General features: G+C 31.9%; 2 protein-coding genes across 3 annotated transcripts; one reads left to right on the plus strand and one right to left on the minus strand.

The window, feature by feature from the left end:
• Window positions 1-7615: 7615 nt before the first annotated feature.
• Window positions 7616-9320, plus strand: LOC107895529 (uncharacterized). 2 transcript variants are annotated; one of them, XM_016820819.2, is made up of 3 exons: window positions 7616-8677; window positions 8783-8854; window positions 8944-9320. In XM_016820819.2, exons 1-3 carry the CDS (start codon window positions 7880-7882, stop codon window positions 8947-8949), a joined length of 876 nt encoding a protein of 291 aa, XP_016676308.2. In that variant the 5' UTR covers window positions 7616-7879; the 3' UTR covers window positions 8950-9320. The 2 variants fall into 2 exon arrangements, with proteins under 2 accessions (XP_016676308.2, XP_040931756.1); XM_041075822.1 differs by having other exon boundaries at window positions 7652-8677; window positions 8923-9320.
• A 9704-nt stretch (window positions 9321-19024) lies between these two features.
• On the minus strand, window positions 19025-22336 carry LOC107895436 (probable mitochondrial import inner membrane translocase subunit TIM21). The gene is made up of 8 exons (XM_016820741.2): window positions 22088-22336; window positions 21617-21682; window positions 21454-21472; window positions 20874-21034; window positions 20231-20409; window positions 20095-20143; window positions 19682-19801; window positions 19025-19508 (listed from the first exon to the last, which is right to left on the minus strand). The coding sequence occupies exons 1-8, from the start codon at window positions 22199-22201 to the stop codon at window positions 19326-19328; spliced, it is 891 nt and encodes a 296-aa protein (XP_016676230.1). The 5' UTR covers window positions 22202-22336; the 3' UTR covers window positions 19025-19325.
• Between the last annotated feature and the right edge of the window lie 16 nt (window positions 22337-22352).

The following is a 22352-nucleotide window of genomic DNA, read 5'->3' on the forward strand; positions in this document are numbered from 1 at the left end:
CTCATTCGTGTATATTATAGCTAGATTTTTACTTACATTTGAAATTTTTGGCTTGTTGTCATAATTGGCTTTACGCCACGTGTCAATGGTTTAATATTGTTCATTTTTTTTTAATATTCTTGCTATTACTATTTATTTGACGGCTAAATTAGCAAAAAAAATGTCAGATTAAAATGATTTATATATTTAATGGAATAGATCGATTTTGAAAAAAGAGTTGGACGTATTTTCATCCAACAATAATCTCTCCAATAGTCGAATTTTTATCTGTCATAAAAAAGCAGCTAGTTTTATTTTTATATAAACTCAAATCTTTTCCTCATTTTTTTCATTCAAATCTAATTTTTTCAAAATTTTTGAGTCTCTCAATATTTTAATTATAAAATTTAAATTTAAATTCTCTCAAGTTCGTCTTGATTTGATTCTGTTTTTCGATTTTTATTTGTGTTAACTTAATTTTGGGAATGGTAAATACTCTTATTCATTTCGATGACAACCACATCTTCGCATTCCAGTTGTAAAAGGTAACAAAATATTTCTAACTTTTATAATTTTATTTAAGTTTATTATTAAGTTGTTAAAAAGATTTTTTTTTATAATTAGGCCGAAGCTCGGATTTTGGAGACATATACACAATCTATTTTCGAGGCCATCACGTATGATTGAACCCTATTTGGAAGATGTAAGATTCTGACACGTGTCTTGTATGTTCAAGGGTGTAAATTGGACCCCACACTTATCAAAGTATTGGTGGAAAGATAGAGACTCGAGTCACTCACTTTTCATTTTACATACGATGGGTGTACAATCACACTCGAGGATGTACAATTACAGCTTGATTTATCGGTGGATAGGCTAGTCGTTATGAGATTAGTGTTTGTTGACGATTGGAGTGGCATTTGAGAGCAACTGTTAGGTAAGGTGTCAAACAAGTTTTTCGGCAGTCGGTAAAGATGAAATGGTTGGAAGAAAATTTCCAAAATCTCCATGAGAGTTCGAGTCCCCTTGAAAGAGAACGACACACCCAAGCTTACATCCTGAGGTTAATTGGAGGTGTTCTAATGCCTAATAAATCTCGAACTCTTGTACATTTAAGGTGTCTGCTACAACTCATCGACTTAAAAGAAGTGGATCTACTTAGTTTGGGGTCAGTTGTGTTGGCAACATTGTACCGAGAGATGTGTCAGGCGACACAACCACAAAAAATTAAAATTGGTGGTTGTTTACTCTTTTTGCAGTCATGGGCATGGTTTAGACTACCATTTTTACGTCCCCAAGCTGACTATCATTATACTTTCTCACTCATAACAGGGTAAAATTAATTCTATAATATAATTATCATAATATTATTTAATTAGGCCGATTTTTGAAAAAAAATATTATTTGAATAGGGGGAACCATAGCCCGAGTTATGTGGGACTACTAGAAGAGCTCGAAGATATCCAGTTACTGTTAGGCCAACGATCGGAAGCCTAGATTAGTTTTTTACATTTTTTAATTATATAATATTTATGTAAGGATTTCAAAATTAATATTAACTAAATAATAAACTTTATTATTTCATACTATAACTTGAATAAACACCATATTCTGATCTGAGAATTCAACAATGTATCTCATCCGAATTATTAGTCAATCTCGATATCAAGCATGTGAATGTGTCATTGATAGTTTACACCACGATGGTGTTGGAAAAAATATGGTTTGAAAACAGTTTTCTTGCACAATGAAAAAAAAACTTTTGAAACCGACTTGATTTGTGATATTTATAGCAATAAACTCTAGACCGAAATTGTAATTGTGTTTCGAATAAACGGATCATTGTCATTCTCTGTTAATAAACACTTTTGACTTTGACCGACTATTGACCAGTGTTGACATGATGTTGACCGGCATTGACTAATAATTGATCAGCATTGATCAATCATTGGTCGAGCATTAGTTGATGTTGACTGATCATTGAGTGCCTTGATCGACCATTGACCAACATTGACTGGCGACACGGCATTATTAGAACATGCTACATGTTTTTTTTTTAAATATTATATATACTATATTGGTTAAAAATATAAATAATCATATATTATATGTATAACTTTTAAAAAAAGTTTAAAATAATTTTTTATAGAATTCTAAAATATATAATTATTAATTTAAAAAATTCAAAATAATGCCAATTGAGTCTTAATTCAATTGGCATCGACATTGTTGCCAGTGCAGGAGAGTATTAGTTTAAGTGCGTTGAAACGTAATATCCTTTATTTAAGAGTTGAGGAGGGCTATAAGTAATTCTAAACATTGTATCAAAAAATAAAAATTAGGAATCAATATAATATATATATAATTTTTACAAAAGACACGTACAGTATTCTAATAGTGCCACGTGGTCTGTCAATGATCAGTTAAGACTCGGTCAATGCCAGTCTACAGGTAATCAACAATCAGTCAAAGTTAAAATTATTTTTTAATATTTAAATATTTAATATTATATTTTTATATTTTTTTAAGTTTAAATTTAATGTTATTGTTTTAAATTAACCTAATTGTCACGTGACATTTTTCATTGGGCAAAACATGCCACGTGGCTCTTTTCCATTGACCAAAGTTGCCCAATTTTTTAATAGTCGTTACAAAATGGACAAAAATAGAAGAAATTGATACTTTAGGTATCAAATTAGGACAAAAAAAATTTAAGTACCAAAGTAGAAAAATGAGTATACTTTAGGGATCAATTTGTCGATTAAGCCTATACTAAAAAAATAAAGGGATAAATCTCAAAATTGTACATGAACTTTGATTTAATGTGCAATTGTATACATGAACTTTAATTTGGTACAATTATACACTTGAAACTCTAATTGTTGTTCAAATATATATTTGAAACTTTAATTTTGATTTAATCATACACATTTAAAGAAATAAATACATCAATTTATTTTTATATTGGATAATATAATTATTTACGTATGCAATATATAATCATAAAATAATGTTATATCAATAATTGTGTTAATAAATTACAAGAATTAGATCAAATAAAAAATTTATGTATAAAATTGTACAAAATCAAAGTTTATGCATACATTTGTACATTAAACTATAGTTCATGTATAGTTTTGATATTTATCCTAAAAATAAAAACATATTATAAAAATGTGAAATCAACAAGGCCCTGACCACGAATGAAGGCCAAGCTCAAGATATATTTGAGTGGACCTAATATTTTTCTCCAAACACAATTTTTTTTTAAAATTTTTTTTCCAAATCCTTTATTTCGAACAAGCATTTTAACTTTAACGAATAACTTGCGAATTACCATATATGTTTTTATATATTAAAATTAATATATTTCCATATATATTTTTTTGAGAAATGATTCCATATATATTTTATGAAGCCAAAATATATTATCATATACATGGAAAAGTATATGTAGAATATATTAAATTTGCAATAAATATTACCATATATATTTGACCCCATGTATTTAGTGCAAATTAAAGTTAATATGTTTCTATATATATTTTATGAAATCAAAATTTATATTACCGTATAAATTGATATGTTGCAGTATATATCTATATTTTACCATACAAAATAATATTTTACCTTATATATCAATTGATTTGTTACCATATATTGATACGTATATATTAGGGTGCTTAATTGAATTTTAGGTAAATTATACTCAATTTTATTAAATTATTATTAAGTTTATATTTTGGTCATTTAATTTTAAAAAATTACAAAATGGTCATTGAGATATTCAAAAGTTTTCATTTAAGTCATTAAGTTGTTAAAATAATTGTTGTATAGCCTTTTTTTATTCGCATCACCTGCACCAATCGAAAATTTTTATTCTGTGACTTTGGGTGTAGTTTACCATTAATTTTTTTCAAAATATATTAAGAACTTATGATACCATTAAGCCTTTACTATATTATATTAATTTAATATAATATAATTTTTATTTTTATAATATCGTTAATTAATCTAAATAATTAATTCATTTGAATATTCTATTCGAAATGTTGACACAAAATTTTTTTAAAACATACTTTTTAACATTAAAAAATATCATTTCAACGTAATGAGCATAGAGAGATTTAAAAAAATCACTTCAACATTTTAAAATTAAATGGTTAACTTTATTACCTATTTAAACTAATTAATAATAAAATAAAAATAAAATGATTAATTTATGTCAAAATAAAATATAAATTTTAAAAATTTTAAATTTAAGTATAACAAAAAAGAATTAATATACTATTTGGTACCTAAATTTGGCTTCAATATTCAATTTGATATCTTAAGAGGGATTAACTCCTCCGATAAAGGTCTTTAAAGTGTTATCCGTCAGGTAGCCAATGTAGCCCTCAACAATCAATTGTTTGTTATTGTGCCGAAGTTTTGTCCACAACCTTTGTGGAGATCCGTTGTATGATTCATAGAAGGGGGCGCCTGGATTGATAAAGATACGGCCTGCAAGAGCTCCAAATAAAAGTGTTAGTATTATGCACAATAATAATCATGGAGAACGTGCGTGCGAAGATTTAAACCACCAATCAAGGCATATGTAGTATTTACCTTGCAACCATGGTACCACTTGGGATTTTGTCCTCAATCTCTGTGGAGAGTCGTGAACAATTCATGGAGGAGGACGCCTCATTTAGTGGAAATATGATCAGCAATAGCCCAATAGAGAAACTTTAGTGTTGTGCACAATTACAATCATGGTGAATGTGCGTGCTAGGATTCAAACCACCAACTAAGGCATATATAGCTTTTATGCTGCGACATAGGGATAATACCTTTAGTTGTTGAGGACAACGTCGATTACTTAACTAACGACGCTTCGAAAACTTCTTTCAAAATTCGAAGGAGTCAATCCGCCTCAACAACTTTAACTCGTTGAATTTAAAAAAAAATCAATACATTTTAGGATAGAGGTCCACCATCGATTATAAATTTAAAAGTAAATTATTATTTTTATTATAATAAACATTTTAGCTTATATTTAATTTTGAAATAAATAAATAAAATTTCAAACTACAAATATTAAAAGATGTTAATTAATCATGTTTCTTTTTAAATATGCTAATTAATCATTTTTAAATTGATGAAGAAAGAGCAACATACCAAGATGTCATGTGGAGTTTTTTTTTAGGGTAAATTATTTAATTATAAAACAATTCATTCCAAGCACCCAAAAAAAAAAAGCATTCATATTACATAATTTGACTATTTTAGTTATTCTTGTTAAAATTACAAACGGCAAGCTGACGTGTCAATTAAAAAATTAAGATAATAATAAATTTAGCCCTTAATTTGTATATATTATATCAATTTAGTCAAAATTTAAAAAAAACTTTAAAATTTATAAATAATCTCAATTTGATCCTATATTTTTAAAAAATTCGAAGGCATAAATATGTTAAAAAAATATAATAATAAAATTAAATTTTATATTAATATTAATATCAAATTGTATTTGTGTTTGTTTTAAAATTTAAAGATTTAATTTCAATAGTAAAATTAAGGTGTCAAGAATTTTGAAATTATCAATGTGTGTAGACCTGTAACCAACTATGATTAGTTGGATTGTTAAGTTAATTATTTGTATTATTTTTGAGGAACAAATTTATTTGATTATCAGACAAAATCTAAAAACATTGCTTAAAATAATACTGGTGGAATTTACAAAAATAAACTGAAAATTTCCTTTTTTTACATTTTAAAATAAGAATTAAAATGTTATATTTGCTGATTTTCGGAAAAGATTGTGGGTTGTGTCAAAATCTGTTCAAAGAATCTTAAAAGAGGACACGTGTGCTTCATGCAAAACATTATTATGCAAATATTGAGTAGGTACACCCGGGATTTTCTATGGTTTAGCTTCTATTTAAAAGCCCCTTTGGTTTTTTTTTCTTCACCACCAACACCTTTTTCTTTTTTCTTTGGAAAATCTTTCAATTTTTGACGATTTTAAAAATAAAATATAAAGTATGGCAAGCAAATTAAAATTTACATTATTATTATTCAATATCTGGAATATTTATTGTTATTCACATGAGTGGTAAAGTTGAGTTATCTGACATTGAAAATTATATTTATGAATGCTGAGTAGGATGCTAAAAAATAATAGTCCAAATAAAGCTAAAAATTTAAAGCCAGATTCTCAATAAATAATCACAATAATTATCATTTGTGTAAACATGCCAAATATATTTATGATACCATCGAAGTTTGTAACCTTTTCTAACCATTTTTGTTTTTTTCTAAAATTTTCCAGATCTATTTTTATTATATTTTACATTCATTTCTCCTCATTTTAATTATATTAAATAATTTAAATATTATAATAATATTTAAAGTGTTTTTAGCAAATTCAACATAAAATATAGTTTTACTTTAGGTATCAATGTAAAGGGACATTTTTTTTAAGGTAAATTTTTTTTAAGATAAATTATAATTATAATTGTCACAATTTTTTTTATTCAAGTAATAACTCTTTTTTAAAATTAATATATAATTATCTCAACTTCTATTTTATTATATTAATAATTTTAAATTAAATATTATAATTATTTTTAAATGTAGATTTAATAATTTAGTGAAAAATAAAAAAAATTCTCCTCAGTTTTATATATAGAAATAAGGAGCTAATTATTTATATTCATACTCAGATATAATTTGTTGATTTAATAAAAATATAAATTCAGTTATTTATATTTGTGCCCGAATTTAACTTAATTTTTTAAATTTTAATTAAAAAAATTTAATAAGCTGTCAATTTATTTAATATAAGCATCGAAATATTAGAATAACTTGATTTTACATTAACATAATTTAATTAAAATTCTTTTAATCAAATTTAAATAACTAGAAAATATAATTTTTTTAAATCAAATTTAAATAACTAGAAAATATTGATTGTTGGAGTACTAGTTAATTTGATTACTAGAGAACGTGAATTGAGCGAAATTTTCATTTGAATTTTGAAAATATATCATGTGTGGGTAAGTTTAGTTTGGTTTAATCTGTTTGTATTAATTCTATTCGATTTAATTTAATTTATGTCATTTTTATATTTATTTAGGGTCTTTGATTTTTGGATTTATTTTATTAAAATAGACTTTATTTTATAATTTTTAGATATTATTTGATAAAATTTTAAAATATTTTAATTAAAAACTTAAGTAAATAAAAAATAAAAAATATAATTTTTAAATAATATTTAAAATATGATACAAGCATGATATAAAAATAAAATAATAAATAGTATTTTAAGTTTAAATTTCATTATGTATATTTATTTTTATTTATATGTAAACGGTATAAATATATAATCAAAATAATATAATTTACTTTGTGAACAATAATATACTCACCCGATGGATCAGAAGAGATAATTTAAAGATTTAAAATGAAATATAATTAAAAATACAAATGTTAAGACACATTACATTTTTAACAGATATAAATGTTAAAAAAAAGCTCAAACAAATTAAAAAATATTAGCGTCTAAATTGTGGGCCAACGACAGAACAGACCACACTCGACTCAACCGGTTTCACACATAAAAGGTAATAAGAAAAACACTAAAGGATAAAACCGGAAAACCAAAAGAAAATAAATCTTTGTTTTCTTCCATTGTTTTGTTTGTAGTTGGAGAGTATCGTAACTGCCCTTTTTCTTCTTCCTTCTTCCTTCTCCTTTCTTCACAATAAAAGCCTCAAACAACACTCTTTCACTTTGTCCTCCATTTCTCTATTTCTCTCTCTTCTCTCAAATTTCCCTTTTTTCTTTTTGTAGCGTTTCATTTCTTCTCAGTCCGATAAAGGACGGAGAATTCCTTTTTTCTCTGTTTTATCAATCAATGGTCTTTCATTCAATCTCAGAAACGAGAAATAACTCGAACGAAACCGTAACCGAAACCGAAGGTGTGGTGATGGCTTCTTCTTCGACCTTGAAATCTCAGCCTCTTCATAACTTTCAATTACATGACCTCAAATGGGCCATGAACCACAGTAACAATCAACGCCTTCGAAAGCTCGCTGATTCCTCTCAGAAATCTCCTCAGCGCAGCGATACCGATACCGACTCCGACAATAACCGGAAGGGGAATACAGTGCGGGAACCTCCTTTCAATAACGGAGCTTCTTCTGGTTCTTCTCTTGATCATAAGACTGGAAAATCGGAGAAGAAAGTTATCAACGGTCCTGATTCTCTGGTTGATAGTGACAGCTTGGGGAAGAAAGTTGCTCCACCGGAAGGTAGATCGAAGATCTACATACGTTTGCGAACGAAGAATCAGAAACCTGTTGAGGAGGTCGTAGACGTAGGAGATCAGAACTTGAATGTGGAAGACGTTGAGGAGTTTGTTCCCAAGACGTGGAATCTGAGGCCTAGGAAGCCGATATCAAAGCCTCGGAATCAAAATGGAGGTGCGCCGAAGATGGTGACTTCGGCTCACGACAACAAAACTCAGAGGCCAGAGTCGAGTCGGTCTAGGAATGTAACCGAGTCCAAACCAGCTGAGAAGAAGGCAAAAAAACAGAAGTTCTCAATTTCGCTTACTAGGGAAGAAATTGATGAGGATATCTTTGCCATGACCGGTTCAAAGGCTTCTAGAAGGCCAAAAAAGCGAGCCAAGAATGTTCAGAAACAACTTGATGTAAGCTTTTGATTTGCTTCATTATCTTTTCTTCTGAATTATGGATTTTCTTTTTCTTTCCTAAATTCGTATTCTTTTCTTTTCTATTTTTTGAATCCTGTACAGTGCGTGTTTCCTGGATTGTGGTTATCTTCCATAACGCCTGATAGCTACAGAGTCCCCGAGCCTCCTCTAAAGGTCTGATGGTTTGGCTATTCAAAATGTTTAATCTTTTTAATTACGTGCTTAACTGATTCCGGGTTAAGGTTTGATTTTTGTGATTGCAGGGTTAGATGGAGTGCTGCTAAAACCAGTGCTTCTGGAGGGTGGGGATAAGAGTGACTGCTAAACACCTTTTTTTGCAGTTGTAGATTGAGCTTGTAGAGATGAAAGGGTAACAAATGTATCTTGTTCTTGTGCCTTTTTGTCTAATCCAAGAAGAGGTTACTGGGATGGCTGGAGACAGTATATTATGAATCTTGTTATGAATAGCTACAGATTGTAAATATGACTTATCAGACTCATAATAGGGTTTTAACCTTTTGTCAGATTATGTAAAAGGAAACCGTTTTTTCCGGTAGATCGTTTAGATCCTTAGACTATCAGTACTTGTTAGCTGTTTATGGAACTGGTTAAATGTTAAAGCATTATAAGTGTTTACAGATCCAGAAAGTTCGGGATGAATACTTGTTTTTGATGTGCATGTGTTTCTTTCTCATTTTGTTCTTTCCAATATGCACCGCTCAGATTACTAGTTATCTGACAGTTGATTGATTGGAGAGACGTGTTAGTAATTATTGGATAGTAGTTATGAGCTTTGTTAGTCATTGATCGATTAAGTAGATATGACCACGTGTTGGTAATCAACCGATTAAGTAGATATGAACACGTGCTTGTAATCAACTGATTGTGTAGCTCCGAGCGCATGTTATTAAGTAACGGATTGAGTAGTTCCAAGCGTCTTTTAGAAATTAACGGTTAAGTACTGAGCACGTGTTAGCAATTAACATCACGTGGTAGTAATTGACGGATTAAGTAGTTATGAGCATGTGACCATGCTTGAGCTACTATCCTTGGACTATCAGTAGTTGTTATAGTTGCTCATGGAACTGGTTAAATGTTAAAGCATAATGACTGTTTACCGATCCGGAAAGTTCGGGATGCATGCTTTTGTTTGTCGTGCATGTGTCTCTTTCTCATTTTGTTCTTTCCATATGCACTGCTCAGATAAACTGTACTAGTTCACTGACAGTTGATTGATTGGTGAAACTTGTTAGTAATTATTGGAACTGGTTAAATGTTAAAGCATTATAAGTGTTTACAGATCCAGAAAGCTCGGGATGAATACTTGTTTTTGATGTGCACGTGTTTCTTTCTCATTTTGTTCTTTCCAATATGCACCGCTCAAAGTACTAGTTATCTGACAGTTGATTGATTGGAGAAACGTGTTAGTAATTATTGGATAGTAGTTATGAGCTTTGTTAGTCATTGATCGATTAAGTAGATATGACCACGTGTTGGTAATCAACCGATTAAGTAGATATGAACATGTGCTTGTAATCAACTGATTGTGTAGCTCTGAGCGCTGTTATTAAGTAACGGATTGAGTAGTTCCAAGCGCCTTTTAGAAATTAACGGTTAAGTACTGAGCACGTGTTAGCAATTAACATCACGTGGTAGTAATTGATGGATTAAGTAGTTATGAGCACGTGACCATGCTTGAGCTACCATCTTTGGACTATCAGTACTTGTTATAGTTTCTCATGGAACTGGTTAAACGTTAAAGCATAATAACTGTTTACTGATCCGGAAAGTTCGGGATGCATGCTTTTGTTTGTCGTGCATTTGTTTCTTTCTCATTTTGTTCTTTCCATATGCACTGCTCAGATAAACTGTACTAGTTCACTGACAGTTGATTGATTGGTGAAACTTGTTAGTAATTATTGGAACTGGTTAAACGTTAAAGCATTATAAGTGTTTACAGATCCAGAAAGCTCGGGATGAATACTTGTTTTTGATGTGCACGTGTTTCTTTCTCATTTTGTTCTTTCCAATATGCACCGCTCAGAGTACTAGTTATCTGACAGTTGATTGATTGGAGAAACGTGTTAGTAATTATTGGATAGTAGTTATGAGCTTTGTTAGTCATTGATCGATTAAGTAGATATGACCACGTGTTGGTAATCAACCGATTAAGTAGATATGAACATGTGCTTGTAATCAACTGATTGTGTAGCTCTGAGCGCTGTTATTAAGTAACGGATTGAGTAGTTCCAAGCGCCTTTTAGAAATTAATGGTTAAGTACAGAGCACGTGTTAGCAATTAACATCACGTGGTAGTAATTGATGGATTAAGTAGTTATGAGCAAGTGACAACGCTTGAGCTACTATCCTTGGACTATCAGTACTTGTTATAGTTGCTCATGGAACTGGTTAAATGTTAAAGCATAATAACTGTTTACTGATCCGGAAAGTTCGGGATGCATGCTTTTGTTTGTCGTGCATGTGTTTCTTTCTCATTTTGTTCTTTCCATATGCACTGCTCAGATAAACTGTACTAGTTCACTGACAGTTGATTGATTGGTGAAACTTGTTAGTAATTATTGGAACTGGTTAAATGTTAAAGCATTATAAGTGTTTACAGATCCTGAAAGCTCGGGATGAATAATTGTTTTTGATGTGCACATGTTTCTTTCTCATTTTGTTCTTTCCAATATGCACCGCTCAGAGTACTAGTTATCTGACAGTTGATTGATTGGAGAAACGTGTTAGTAACTATTGGATAGTAGTTATGAGCTTTGTTAGTCATTGATCGATTAAGTAGATATGACCACGTGTTGGTAATCAACCGATTAAGTAGATATGAGCATGTGCTTGTAATCAACTGATTGTGCAGCTCTGAGCGTTGTTATTAAGTAACGGATTGAGTAGTTCCAAGCGCCTTTTAGAAATTAACGGTTAAGTACTGAGCATGTGTTAGCAATTAACATCACGTGGTAGTAATTGATGGATTAAGTAGTTATGAGCACGTGACCACGCTTGAGCTACTATCCTTGGACTATCAGTACTTGTTATAGTTTCTCATGGAACTGGTTAAATGTTAAAGCATAATAACTGTTTACTGATCCGGAAAGTTCGGGATGCATGCTTTTGTTTGTCGTGCATGTGTTTCTTTCTCATTTTGTTCTTTCCATATGCACTTCTCAGATAAACTGTACTAGTTCACTGACAGTTGATTGATTGGTGAAACTTGTTAGTAATTATTGGAACTGGTTAAATGTTAAAGCATTATAAGTGTTTACAGATCCAGACAGCTCGGGATGAATACTTGTTTTTGATGTGCACGTGTTTCTTTCTCATTTTGTTTCTTTCCAATTTGCACCGCTCAGAGTACTAGTTATCTGACAGTTGATTGATTGGAGAAACGTGTTAGTAATTATTGGATAGTAGTTATGAGCTTTGTTAGTCATTGATCGATTAAGTAGATATGACCACGTGTTGGTAATCAAACGATTAAGTAGGTATGAACACGTGCTTGTAGTCAACTGATTATGTAGCTCTGAGCGCTGTTATTAAGTAACGGATTGAGTAGTTCCAAGCACCTTTTAGAAATTAATGGTCAAGTACTGATCACGTGTTAGCAATTAACAGTTTGAGTAGTTCAGATCACGTGGTAGTAATTGATGGATTAAGTAGTTATGAGCACATGACCATGCTTGAGCTACTATCCTTGAACTATCAGTACTTGTTAGTTGCTCATGGAACTGGTTAAATGTTAGAGCATAATAACTGTTTACTGATCCAGAAAGTTCGGGATGCATACTCTTGTTTGTCGTGCATGTGTTTCTTTCTCATTTTGTTCTTTCCATATGCACCGCTCAGATAAACTGTACTAGTTCACTGACGATTGATTGGTGAAACATGTTAGTAATTATTGGAGGGTAGTTTTGAGCTTCGTTAGTTATTGACCGATTAAGTAGATATGAACACGTGCTTCTAATCAACTGATTGTGTAGCTCTGAGCACATGTTAGTAATTAATGGATTGAGTAGTTCTGAGCACTTTTTTGAAATTAATGATCGAGTATTGAGCACGTGTTAGCAATTAACAGTTTGAGTAGTTCCGATCATGTGATAGTAATTGATGGACTAAGTACTTATGAGCACGTGACCATGCTCAAGCTACTGTCTGTTATGTTAAGAATACAGATTGCTTGATGAGAGTATATGGAATCATATATGGTAGGAATCTATGGTTATGATTGATTTGCAACATTGGAATCTCCATTTCCTTCTTTCTTCTTAAATGTACTTTTGTTGAAGCAAAAACAGTTAGTTTACTGGCTTCAATTTATTGAGGAAACTGTGGTTATCTAGTAAAAGTAAGTAGTTCCGTTTGTTCTCTGGTTTTATCTCGTTAAACACATGCTAGCGGCCATTGAAGGCAAGATGCGTGCCTGTGAAAAGTGAAAGTAGTTTTGCTTGTTCTTTCTATTTTATCTTTAGTGCGAGTGAACATGTGTCAGTGGCCGTTTGTGCCTATGGATAGGCTGAAACGTTGACTATAATGCCCTTCTATCCGCTTGCATGCATTGTATCTTTATATTCTTACATGCTGTTGAAAGCAAACTTACATGATGGAAAAAGGTTAATTCACTGGCTTATGATTGGCTTGAGATGAAGTTCAATTGTTAAATGAACTATAAAAGAAAAAGTTCTTTTTCTTGTGCACCATTTTTGTTGAAGAGATTGTGAGCTAGATGTCTCACCCTTATTTCTTGATACAATTGATCGATCAGCATGACTTGCTTGTCATTGAAGCTTTGCATTGCGTGACTTAAAATCTTTTATCACTGAGTTTAGCTCTTGCTTTGAAATTGCATTTCTGAAAAGTAAAAGTGATCCGATTATCACTATTGACCAGATCTTAGAAACATGTCAAGCTCAATTAGTTTACTTGTTTACCTCCCCTACTTGGAAGTTTTACTGTTTTTTCTCAGATGTGTGTTTCTGATCAGCTCAAGAAGGCACACCTTCTTGTCTGTATGGTAGCCCACAAGCCAAATAATCGGCCTGATGCTCTTGTGAAAATATTGGCATTCTTTAATTGCCTATTTGAAATGTGGGAAATTTGTTTGTGTGTAATTGCAAGATGTGAATGACTGCTTAGGCTTGGAATTTCATGGAAAATATTAGTGTCCGAGACTAAAGAGTTTGGTTAGACTTCTGTGATTGACCTCAATGCCTTACATGTGTATCTGGTGTTTATGTTTCCATCTAAAGAAAAAACTGCTTTTGGTCACCTCATGACAAGCTTCACTTTGGAAACTCTATGAATGCTAATCCTACTATAGCACACATATTAATTGGGCATATAATGAGGTTTTATTTTTATTATTTAAATTTATCTGATTTGCTGTGTGGTTGCCAGCTGTACCTGCTGTTAGTTCCTTCTCAAGCCAGCAAAACTTGCACGAGCACACGCGCGCATGCACACATATTCTAGCAGAGCATGGGCCTTAAATTTGTTAGGATGTGTTTTTTCTCAGATAAATGATGGTTTGATCTGTTATTTTGATATTTCTACTGGAAATCTCTGGTGAACCATGACTTATACATGCATCTGGCTGGGAACATTGAATGCAAAGCTGTTTCAGGTTAGATTCTCAGCTCATATGAAAGGAAGATCATTAAGTGCCGTAGAATTTATGTTTTTTCTACTGTGTTTTAATTGCTTCAGTGTTCCATTGAAAAATGCTGAGTTGTGCTGTTTAAAGCTTGAGCCTAACTGAATGGCATTACCTCGATTGTTCTCACCTTCTTGAAAATTTTTCACGAGCACATGCGTTTTGATGACAACATGGCAGGTATCATGCTCGGTTCTGGTTCCTGCTTTCTATTTTGGTGGGTAAGATTTATATTGTGTTTATTCCACTTAGTGTCAAATTTTCAGTTTCCAGCAGAATATGTGTTGGCAGACTAACAGAAAGGGATAATTGTTAGCATTGTAGATGTGGATCAAACACCAAACTGCTCCCTGCTGTTTGGTAGCATCCTGGCTGGTTCCCAGCAAAGGACCGACTATCTTGGACTACCTGGCATGCTTACTATATGTAGATGCGATCTGATGCAACTAACAGTGCTACATTCTGGTATATATCTGGTCTCTGTAGTGCAGTGAATACTTGGATGCCGCTGCTGCGGCTGCTTTTCTTTTAGGCAATGATGGGAAGAAGAGTGGGTAGTAAAATATGAAGCTTAGGTCATGTATTTCCCACTTGAAAAAGTGGTCCAGGTTTCAACTTTTTACTGCTGTATGTTGGTTGTAAATGAAAGAAATTTGTGGTGGGGAAAGTTGCCATTCCAAACGATGTTTGTAGTAAATGGTGGTCGGCACGGCAAGTATTGTTATCAATTATCATATATATAATATAATATATATTGTTTGTAATAGCTCGATTTTTAGTGGTGTTGGAAATAGTGATTCGAGGTGATTAAATTCGGCGAATAAACTCGTAAATTTTATTATTTAATATTTACTAGTCAAATATGGTTTAAATTTTTTTTAATTAATAATTTATGTCTTATAATGAATTATTAGGTTCGAGTGATAAAATCCTAATTCAAGTGATTTTAAAAAATGAGGTATCGGGACATCATTTCTATAAATTGAGTTGTAAATATTTTTATAAATATTTTATGGAGTGTTATTAAGGTAGTATTAAAGTTTTGTTGAAAAATTTTAACGTTTCGACCGTTAATTAATTAAAAAGAATTAAATTGAAAAAGGTGTAAAACTTGTTAATTATAATAATATGACTAAATGGTTTGATTGATAAATAAGGAGAGACTTAAATGATAAATATGCCTAAATTAATGGATGAGACGGCATATGAATAAAAAATAATAAAATAAAAAGAAATAATGGCAATATTGTAATTATATTGAAATTAAATAAGACAAATTGAAATTTAAAAGGTTCTAGGTTTTTCTTCTCCAATTTTCTGTTAAAAAACACAAGGGAGAGAGCTCAAGCTTGTTTTTAATATTTTTGCCTTATTTGAGTTCAATTTTTGCTTTTTTTTTTATAATTTTTATGTTTTTGAGATTGTTGTAATTAACTCCAATTCAATCTTACTTTAATTTTTGATTTTGTTAAAGATTTTGGATGTTTCTATTGATGAATCTATATGATTTTTTATGCTAAATGATAAATTTGAGATATTAGTTGTTATTTAAAAGTATTTTGTTAAGTGATTTTGATGAATTTTTTGATTAAGAATTAATTTGTTAAGTTAGTAAAAATACAAGGATTTTTCATGAAATTATTGCAAAAACGGGCTATAATGAATGCCATGAATATTTAGCTAGCATGGATTTGCAATAAAAATGGTTAATTTGCATGTTTTGGACTCATGGATTAAATTGAATAAAAGTAAAATTTTAGGAGTAATTTTGTAAAAATATCAAAAAGACCAAAATTGCATTAAATGAATTGTTTTATTGTCTAAATTAATATATTGAATGAAATTATTAATTTATATCAAGGTTGAGTGGAAAATCGAGGAAAATGAAAAAATTTTAAAATGCCCCTAAATCTTGGTATTTCTACAATTTATCCAGGTAAGTTCGTATGAACTGTATTCTGTATAATTTTGATTAAAGTGAATGTTAATTGGTAATTGGTAATATATATATGTGTGTTCTATTATTGGAATTGAATTATTGTTGGAAAAATATTATCGAATTTAATACTCAGTTTGGATTGAACGCGGGATTTGAGTACAATTGTGATTTGACGCATTGACGGCATTGGAGGAAGATATTGACAAATTACCCAAGTAAACCGGGGTTCAGCATTTGTTGCGAACTCTCGTGTTTTACTTTCTATTTAGCTCTTATGAGCTTTTGTTTAACTCATACGAATTTTTGTTCAGCACTTACGAGCTTCTGTTCAACTCTTATGAGTTTTGGTTTAGCTCTTACGAGCTTCTATTCAACTCTTATGAGTTTCTGTTTAGCTCTTATGAGTTTCTGTTTAGCTTTCGAGTCGATGAACTCAAATCCGTAAGTTGTTCTTCGAATGGTAAAATATTGGTAGTTTTCTTGGATGATATATGTATATGAAGAAATGGTAAGAGAATGATATGTATCATGATATGTGTATATATATATATCAATATTTTGATATGTTGATACATGAAAATTATGTAAGTTGAGACGAGTAATAAACTCAAGTGTGACATGTTGAGATTATAAGGTTAACGATGTTGAAATTATATGAAATATGTTCAAGTACGCTAACAAGTGTTGTTGTTTGATGCTTAGGCAAGTGCCAAGCTGTTGGTTGAATGGCAATATGTTTAATTATAAGATGCATTGAAATGGTAAGTGCTCAAATGAAAATATACTTGTACTCATGAAAGAGTGGTAAGTTTTAAGTTATACAATTTGTTATGAAATGACTTATCATGTGATTAATTTAAAAGGGCTGTGTTTGCATGCACTAACTTGTTGCTATGGTGGTATGATATGCTTAAGACTTGTGTGTTATGCATATGGAATAGGTGTGATAAGTAAAGAAATACAAATGAGAATAGAGAAATTTGGAAGAATATAAAATTGTTTAAAACTCCACTATACTTGGGATAATATGTATAAGTGATGCTATGGATTTACTCATTTTGTGAGTTGTTGAATATGGTTTCTTGAATCGTGTGGTATCAGTAAATGTTTATTCTTGGTAAGTGTAAATTTCGTAATGAATTTGATTGATATGATTAAAGTTTATACGAGTTTACTAAGCATTCATTGTTTACGTAGTTGTTTTCCTTTACTTTTTAGATTATTAGAAACTCGATTGGGTTGGAAGCTTGTAAGAGTTATATCACACTATCCATCGGTTCTATCGGTGCTTTCAAATGTTTTGATTTTGGTTATAATGGAATGTATAGGTATTTTGTTTAATGTGGTCTATATGTAATTTGTTCAGTTTAGCCACTTATTTTGGCTTGTTTTGGATGCCTAATTTTGGCTTGTTGATATGTATAATGTTGATTGTAGGTTGACACAAAATTGGGTGAAAAATTTGGCTTGTAAAATGGCATATTTTCGTCCACATGGGTAGAGACACGGGCGTGTGTCTCAACCGTGTGTGACACACGACTAGGTGACATGGCCGTGTGTCCCATGTCTCCTGAATTTGCACAAAACAGAATGCTCACATAGCCTAGCACACGGGCGTGTGGCTTGGCTGTGTGACTCAAGTCAGTATGCTCAAATTGTTCAGACGACTTAACACATGGGCGTGTGGCTTAGCCGTGTGACCCAAGTCAGAGAGCTCACAAGTTTGGACACAAGTTGGGACACGGTTGTGTGCCCCTATTTCGTAAGCCCACATGGCCTGAGACACGGGCTTGCGTCCCCTGCACCTCAGAAAAATTTTGATGTTTTCTGAAAAATTTTTTGAGTACCCGATCAAGTCCCGACTTGTTTCTAATGTATATTTTGAGCTTCGAGGGTTCTTATAAGGGACAATATAATTGATTTTGATTGGTTTCTGATATGAATGCTAGAAGACATGAAATGTCTGTTATTTGATTTGTAAATTTCGGAAATACTCTGTAACTCTATTCCGGCAACGGATACGGGTTAGGGCGTTACATTATTGGCTTTGTTTCTAAGCATTGTTAGTTTTATCTTGTAGACATGTACCTAGTAGCAAATATCATCAATAACTGTGATTTAATTTTCATGTCAAACATAAACTTTGGATAAAAATAAGTGATAGTGGGCGGAGCAGATATGATCATATCATTTATAGAAGTGGCATGTTCCTTCCAAGCTCCAACCCAATTGAGGAAGCAGTAGTCTGGGTGTGGGAAAGGTTGCAGGAGGAGGAAGACAAGTGATAAAATGGCATCTATTTCATTATTCGTATTAATTGCTAAACTTTTTTAACTTTATTTTCAATCATATTCTAGTTGTTACGTTCAGTGCTCCATACTTCCGGCTTCCTCTTTTCACTAATGCATATATAAAAATGAAGCTTCAAATGAATCCGTTTTTGTATAAATAATTGAATTGAATTATTTACCGTCTTTTATTGTAACTTTGCCCTTTAGTGTATGCGACTCATTTTCAATAACTAAATTATTAGGAGAGTTGGACAGATTTTTGAAGAAAAAATCAATGGGAATTGTTTCTTATGGCAGTTGACTTCATCTAACATGTTCCACAGAGAATATACCAGAAACATAAGCTTCAAGTTGTAATGACTGGTATTGCCATTTTCTGACAGTAAATGTTTAGCTCGGTACAGCAAATTACGAGGCTGTGAATCTGGTAAGAATAAGACAAATCCATCAAATAATATCCGAAACATGGGGAGGGGCTGCACTGCTGGTATATTATTCACTGTAACTTGTATAGAATCAATCCATGCCATGCATCCACCATCACTAAGGGGTAAAGTTAAAATGAATAACAAAAACCTAACTCCATTCACAATTAGAAGGAGAATGGACAAACAATTCTCAATCAAATCTATAAAATCCCCAAACACTTTTTTTTTTTTACCTCATTCCAGTAGAGGGCAACTAGAGATGACTATGATTAAATGAGGGACACAAAAACAAAGCTCAACATCCAGAAAATTGTTCAATCCCATGTTAGTTTGTGGAAGACCTCATCTCAGCTGCCGGTAAATAAGACTCCAGCATTAGTTCTGCCCGTGAAGGGGAATTGATCTGAACTATCAAGTACGTATACTTCCATTTGTTGTCTGTTTTGTCTTTGAACATTTCTGCAAATACTTTCCCGGCTCCATGGGGTCCACGAATATAGAAATTAACCTGTTTTTTGTTTTTTATTTTTTTTATTTTATAATGGGATGCAATCACCAGATCAAAATTTGCATACGAGTGATCTAGGACGCTAAAAAATTGCAGTAATACAAAGTTGCTTATAAGCAGCTAACAAATACGAAACTCTTTTTTCGATAAACTACTAAAGATTAGAGAATGACCTCCACATGCTCTACACCATTTTCGTCCGTGTATATCCTGTTTGGAATACGTTGGCGGGCAGCACGATTTCTAGTTTCTTGACCATAGCCGGTAATAGGATGTCCAATTCTCACCCTAACCTGACAGAAACAAATGTAATCCCATGTGACATAGAATTACAATGACCACCCCTAATTGGTACTTCAAAATGCTTAGAGTCATATAAAACATGGCTGTCTGTTGAACCGTCTCAAGCCTCAGGGCACGAATTGATGCATCTAAGAAAAACAGAAACATGCACTATTGCTGCATCTAAGAAAAACAGAAACATACTTATAGTTTATGAAGCTAATATATGTCAAATTCATCCAAAATAGGGCCCCTAACATCTCATTTTGATGCTCATGCTTCAGAATAACTATTTTTCACAAACCTGGCTTTCGTTCTGAATTCTTTCTAGAGCTTGGTTGAATATCTTATACCTATAAAACCATAGTTTTGAATTAGGGTGCAAATAACAGAGGGAGAAACTTAGTAACCCAATCACCAACTAGGCATTTGACACTTACTCTTTTGGTTGAAATATCAACTCCTTGAAGACAGCATATCCTGCAGCAGCTGCAATCCCAAGCCCAACAAGGATGATCAGACTGTAGCTAGCTCCCTCCGTAAACGTCACAGGCTTGTCTGGGATATTATATGTAGGAGCATCAAATGGATCCTCAACATTAGATAATTCTTTTCTAGTCTGCCGAAGGGATAAAGACAACAACTCAGCCCAACTGATGTGAAGTATGAAGTAACCATAAAGGCCAGAGAACAAAAGATGCAGCAATTATATATTGATCAGCATAACATTTGATGAGTACAACTCAGATAATGGATTTACTTAATATAAAATAAACTTCAATATTTTGTTTAACCTTTATTGCTATGCAATAACCGAAGTATGATGAAGTAATGCAAGTCATTTCATGCTCAATTAGGAAAGAAGGATGATGATAAATCCTGCACACTTTTCAAAACATTCCCTTTAGCATCCTTTCAGCATTAAGGTATTGATAGCCTCACCATAGAAGTGGATAAAACATGCGTTTATTCACATATCAGAATAACAAACTAAGCAAGCAACATGAAAACTATATTTATCAATCATTTAAACTAATAGAGATGAGAACACAAAAGGCCAAAAATTGAAGTTAAGATCTAAACCTCAGATGTTTCTTTTGATTGCTTTGAGGTTCTTGATGCAAAGGATCTAGCAAAGCAAGTAGAGATGATCTTCGATCCATGATTTTCTATGTGAGGGACTGATGCTTGAAAGCGAACTATACAATCTCTACCACAGTGTCCTCTAAATGGAAGAGGAATGCCTGTTGGACATTATTGTCAAATAAAACATATGAGAAAAAAGAAGGTAATAGTTAATCTTATGCTAATCCAACTTGACATAAACCTTTTATGCACTCCACAAAGTAGGTCACTTATGCATGATGCACTATTCTATGCAACGAAATAATGAAAAGAAGGTTAGGCCAACATGGAATTTCAGCATTATGGATACCAAAATGGACAGTGATAATAACTGTAAAGTTCTGCTTTATCAGCATCACTAATACAAGAATCCCATAGGCCATAACTTTCAGAAAAATTAGATGAAACTGAGAAAGGGGGGGGGGTTCCCTTCCAAAAAGAGTCCAAAATATCATTATAAAGGTATCACAAATTGGCTAAAACAGTAATAAATTAAACATAAATGTTGAAAGATAAACATATATGAGAAATAACTAACCAGTAGCTCCAAGTACACCCTGCAAAATGAAAGAAAAAGGCATTTAGTTTGCACTTTGCAGCTAATGTAGAGAGGAACACACACAAACACATAAAGCACTTACTCTGCACCCAACAGAAATTTAGAGAAAAAAATGTTAATAGAATAAGAACTACTGCCTCACCTTTGACATATTATTGGCACCTGTCACATACTGTCTTGTAAAATTAGAATTCCCCACCGCTGAAAACTGCAGTAATCAGCAAGTCATCAGCAAATGGTTTAGCAACTGATACAGATTCATCATATCTAAGAAATACTCTTAAAAGATTATCAAAAAAATATAATGCAATCATATTAACCAAGTCATAAAAGCAGAAGAAGTTCCAATAAAGTTGATTGGGTCATAGACCCTTTTGTTTTACTAATAAGTACTCGCTACTATAGAACTTATGTTACTATATCCCTACATTTCATATAAAAACTCACCATAGCAAACTACTTTGTCAGCTAATATCACACATAAAAAGAGTCAATATATTCAGTAGGCAAGCAAAAAAGAAAGACCTCAAAAAAGCAAAATGAAAGAACAGTAACGTCCGTAAAGAAAAACTACCCATACAAAGCAAGGAATAGTGGGAATACACCATCGTACCCTTTTACCAGCTGATGCAAAATCATCCAAATAAAGCTTAGATTCCACAAATGATCTGAAGGAACCACTCCATCTGCTCCTACTAGATATTATAGACCGCCTAATGTTCTGCATCTTCAACTATACAAGCTTAAACCTTTTCTTCTACAACTCTATGAAAAAACACTTTCTTTTTGAATTACCAATGAACAATAAATCAAAACAAGAAAAAACCCAAACCCCAACAAAACAAAATCAATTTAAAACGTATTAGCCAGTAAGGACA

Source organism: Gossypium hirsutum, chromosome A08 (assembly GCF_007990345.1).
Source record: "Gossypium hirsutum isolate 1008001.06 chromosome A08, Gossypium_hirsutum_v2.1, whole genome shotgun sequence".
Classification (NCBI taxonomy): domain Eukaryota; kingdom Viridiplantae; phylum Streptophyta; class Magnoliopsida; order Malvales; family Malvaceae; genus Gossypium; species Gossypium hirsutum.